Source organism: Salmo salar, unplaced genomic scaffold (assembly GCF_905237065.1).
Source record: "Salmo salar unplaced genomic scaffold, Ssal_v3.1, whole genome shotgun sequence".
NCBI lineage: Eukaryota > Metazoa > Chordata > Actinopteri > Salmoniformes > Salmonidae > Salmo > Salmo salar.
In genome coordinates this window covers 295-5,000 of record NW_025549289.1, presented here as the reverse complement: position 1 = coordinate 5,000, position 4,706 = coordinate 295, and the positions used below count along the sequence as shown (strand labels likewise).

Sequence of the window (4,706 nt, the reverse complement as noted above, 5' to 3'; positions counted from 1 at the left end):
TGAATTCCCAGCTGTAACACAACAAAATGTGGAACAAGTCAAGGGGTGTGAAAACTTTCTGATGGAGGAAGAACTGAGACACCAGAGAGGAGAACGTGACTCAATACTGTTCTGGGAGGAGGAACTGAGACACCAGAGAGGAGAACGTGACTCAATGCTGTTCTGGGAGGAGGAGGAACTGAGACACCAGAGAGGAGAACGTGACCGACTCAATGCTGTTGCTAACGGAAACCCTGGGGGGTGTGTGTGCGACCTACCCGTATTTGGAGTGAGGACACTTGATGTGTTCGCATTCCTTCAGGTGTCCCTCCAGGTTCATGGTGAGCAGAGGAGGACAGGAGGGGTTGTTGGGACAGCGAACCGGACGGTAGTCACAGCTCACCTCGTGCTCCCTACAGGTCAGAGGTCAACATCAGGTCACACCCCCCCATAGACTCGTCTCCTCGTCAGACCCCCCTATAGACTCGTCTCCTCGTCAGACCCCCCCCCCTATAGACTCGTCTCCTCGTCAGACCCCCCCCTATAGACTCGTCTCCTCGTCAGACCCCCCTATAGACTCGTCTCCTCGTCAGACCCCCCATAGACTCGTCTCCTCGTCAGACCCCCCTATAGACTCGTCTCCTCGTCAGACCCCCCTATAGACTCGTCTCCTCGTCAGACCCCCCTATAGACTCGTCTCCTCGTCAGACCCCCCCATAGACTCGTCTCCTCGTCAGACCCCCCATAGACTCGTCTCCTCGTCAGACCCCCCCATAGACTCGTCTCCTCGTCAGACCCCCCCCCATAGCTAAACCCAAAGTAACATTTCCAGCCCGTACCTGCGTGTGGTGAGCTTGATGGTAAAAGGACACCCCATTGGATCCACTTCAAAGTTCCCAGGTCCTCCCATCTTAGGTGTCCCTTCGCCCTACTAGCGGTAGGCCCTCCTCCAGCCCCGTTAGGGAAGCCCCTCCACCGGCCCAGTTAGGGGAAGCGGGGCTGGCGGTGTTGAGAAGCCGACAGCCGTATTTACAGTGGATAAACAGCTCTCCTATCTGTTCTGCTACAGCTATGTTGTTCACCACCACCGTTAACTTAGCCGTGTCCACTGGACATTTATCTGGAGGGGGGGAGAGAGGGAGAGGGAGAGAGAGGGAGAGAGAGGGTGGAGAAAGAGAGAGGGGGAGATGGAAAGGGAGAGAGATACAAACAAATGTAAAAACAATTTGCTTTAACATTACATGTGATGCTGGAAAGGTAACTATTAACCAACAGTGGAGGGGAGAGAGGGAGAAGGTAACTATAAAGGTAACTATAAAGGTAACTATAAAGGTAACTATAAAGGTAACTATAAAGGTAACTATTAACCAACAGTGAAGGGGAGAAGGTAACTATAAAGGTAACTATAAAGGTAACTATAAAGGTAACTATTAACCAACAGTGAAGGGGAGAAGGTAACTATAAAGGTAACTATAAAGGTAACTATTAACCAACAGTGAAGGGGAGAAGGTAACTATAAAGGTAACTATAAAGGTAACTATAAAGGCAACTATAAAGGCAACTATAAAGGCAACTATAAAGGCAACTATAAAGGCAACTATAAAGGCAACTATAAAGGTAACTATTAACCAACAGTGAAGGGGAGAGAGGGAGAAGGTAACTATAAAGGTAACTATAAAGGTAACTATAAAGGTAACTATAAAGGTAACTATTAACCAACAGTGAAGGGGAGAAGGTAACTATAAAGGTAACTATAAAGGTAACTATTAACCAACAGTGAAGGGGAGAAGGTAACTATAAAGGTAACTATAAAGGTAACTATAAAGGCAACTATAAAGGCAACTATAAAGGCAACTATAAAGGCAACTATAAAGGTAACTATAAAGGTAACTATAAAGGTAACTATAAAGGTAACTATTAACCAACAGTGAAGGGGAGAAGGTAACTATAAAGGTAACTATAAAGGTAACTATAAAGGCAACTATAAAGGCAACTATAAAGGCAACTATAAAGGCAACTATAAAGGCAACTATAAAGGCAACTATAAAGGCAACTATAAAGGTAACTATTAACCAACAGTGAAGGGGAGAGAGGGAGAAGGTAACTATAAAGGTAACTATAAAGGCAACTATAAAGGTAACTATAAAGGCAACTATAAAGGCAACTATAAAGGTAACTATAAAGGTAACTATAAAGGTAACTATAAAGGTAACTATAAACCAACAGTGGAGGGGAGAGAGGGAGAAGGTAACTATAAAGGTAACTATAAAGGTAACTATAAAGGTAACTATAAAGGTAACTATTAACCAACAGTGGAGAGGAGAGAGGGAGAAGGTAACTATAAAGGTAACTATAAAGGTAACTATAAAGGTAACTATAAAGGTAACTATAAACCAACAGTGTAGGCAGGTAAAGTCTCCTACCGGAGGTCAAGGCACATCGTCTGCAGAAGGTGTGCTGGAGGGAGAGACAGACAGAGGTCAATGAGGGAGAGGGGTGAGGAGGACAAACAGGGGTGAGGAGAGGACGACAAACAGGGGTGAGGAGAGGAGGGGGTGAGGAGAGGAGGGTGAGGAGAGGAGAGGAGAGGAGAGGTGAGAGGAGGGGTGAGGAGAGGAGAGGAGGTGAGAGGAGAGGAGAGGTGAGGAGGGGTGAGGAGAGGAGGGGAGAGGAGAGGAGGGGAGAGGAGGGGTGAGGAGAGGAGGGGAGAGGAGAGGAGGTGAGAGGAGAGGAGGGGTGAGGAGGGGTGAGAGGAGAGGCTGGGGGATGGTTTATCTCACCCCACAGGTGGTGATGACAGGATCTTTGAAGACGCTGCAGCAGAGTTGACAACACAGCTTCACTGACGGCTGCTCTGCAAACACCAGGGGCTCCTACACACAACATCACTAGCATAGTTAGCACTCAGGTAACACTAGCATAGTTAGCATTCAGGTAACACTAGCATAGTTAGCACTCAGGTAACACTAGCATAGTTAGCACTCAGGTAACACTAGCATAGTTAGCACTCAGGTAACACTAGCATAGTTAGCACTCAGGCAACACTCAGCATAGTTAGCACTCAGGTAACACTAGCATAGTTAGCACTCAGGTAACACTAGCATAGTTAGCACTCAGGTAACACTAGCATAGTTAGCACTCAGGTAACACTAGCATAGTTAGCACTCAGGTAACACTAGCATAGTTAGCACTCAGGTAACACTAGCATAGTTAGCATTCAGGTAACACCAGCATCGATGGCACTGGGGTATCGTTAGCACTGGGGTATCGTCAGCATCGTTAGCATCGATAGCACTGGGGTACCGTTAGCATCGATAGCACTGGGGTAACGTTAGCATCGATAGCACTGGGGTAACGTTAGCATCGATAGCACTGGGGTAACGTTAGCATCGATAGCATCCAGTTAACACTGGCATCGATAGCGTCACGTTAGCATATTTGATGTTGAAGAATTGTTAGCATCTTTAGCACGTACCGTGTCGTCGTCGTCCTCGTGAAGAGAGAAGGTTGAGCGGAGAGACATGTTGGACTCAGAGAGGAGGGAACGCACCGAGATGGCAGAGTCAGAACGCCTCGGGGTGCTGATGGGGAGCTGGGGGGGGGAGAGAGACAGAGAGAGAGCGAGAGACAGAGAGAGAGCGAGAGACAGAGAGAGAGCGAGAGACAGAGAGAGAGCGAGAGACAGAGAGAGCGAGAGACAGAGAGAGCGAGAGACAGAGAAGCGAGAGACAGAGAGAGCGAGAGACAGAGAGAGCGAGAGACAGAGAAGAGCGAGAGAGAGCGAGAGACAGAGAGAGCGAGACAGAGAGCGAGAGACAGAGAGAGCGAGAGACAGAGAGAGACGAGAGACAGAGAGAGCGAGAGACAGAGAGAGCGAGAGACAGAGAGAGCGAGAGACAGAGAGAGCGAGAGACAGAGAGAGCGAGAGACAGAGAGAGCGAGAGACAGAGAGAGCGAGAGACAGAGAGAGCGAGAGACAGAGAGAGAAAATTGAAGATATATTACACCAGCTCTTATGCTGCATTGTCCAGAGTGAACCTGCAAATCAAATCTATTCATTACATGCTTTGTTAAACAACAGGTGGACTAACAGAGAAACGTTTAAGGGTCCTTTAAACAACACAGAGAGAAGGAACATAGAACAGGCTACCAGGCTATATACACGGGGTACCAGGCTATATATACACGGGGTACCAGGCTATATATACACGGGGTACCAGGCTATATATACACGGGGTACCAGGCTATATATACACGGGGTACCAGGCTATATATACGCGGGGTACCAGGCTATATATACACGGGGTACCAGGCTATATATACACGGGGTACCAGGCTATATATACACGGGGTACCAGGCTATATATACACGGGGTACCAGGCTATATACACGGGGTACCAGGCTATATACACGGGGTACCAGGCTATATACACGGGGTACCAGGCTATATACACGGGTACCAGGCTATATACACGGGGTACCAGGCTATATACACGGGGTACCAGGCTATATACACGGGTACCAGGCTATATACACGGGTACCAGGCTATATACACACGGTACCAGGCTATATACACACGGTACCAGGCTATATACACAGGGTACCAGTACTGATAACCAGGCTATATACACACGGTACCAGGCTATATACACACGGTACCAGGCTATATACACACGGTACCAGGCTATATACACAGGGTACCAGGCTATATACACAGGGTACCAG

At 47.9% G+C, this 4,706-nt stretch overlaps 1 protein-coding gene across 1 annotated transcript in view; it reads right to left on the bottom strand.

Annotated features, from left to right (window-relative positions):
- The window catches only part of LOC106594486 (E3 ubiquitin-protein ligase TRAF7), a gene marked incomplete at its 5' end in the record, with an annotated part of 30,823 nt that extends 27,219 nt beyond the window's left edge, over nucleotides 1-3,604 (bottom strand). The window contains 6 exons of the mRNA XM_045713174.1: nucleotides 258-392; nucleotides 819-882; nucleotides 923-1,099; nucleotides 2,403-2,436; nucleotides 2,760-2,852; nucleotides 3,455-3,604. Of these exons, the coding sequence (XP_045569130.1) occupies nucleotides 258-392; nucleotides 819-882; nucleotides 923-1,099; nucleotides 2,403-2,436; nucleotides 2,760-2,852; nucleotides 3,455-3,604 (653 nt within the window). The remainder of the gene's footprint in view (nucleotides 1-257; nucleotides 393-818; nucleotides 883-922; nucleotides 1,100-2,402; nucleotides 2,437-2,759; nucleotides 2,853-3,454) is intronic.
- Between the last annotated feature and the right edge of the window lie 1,102 nt (nucleotides 3,605-4,706).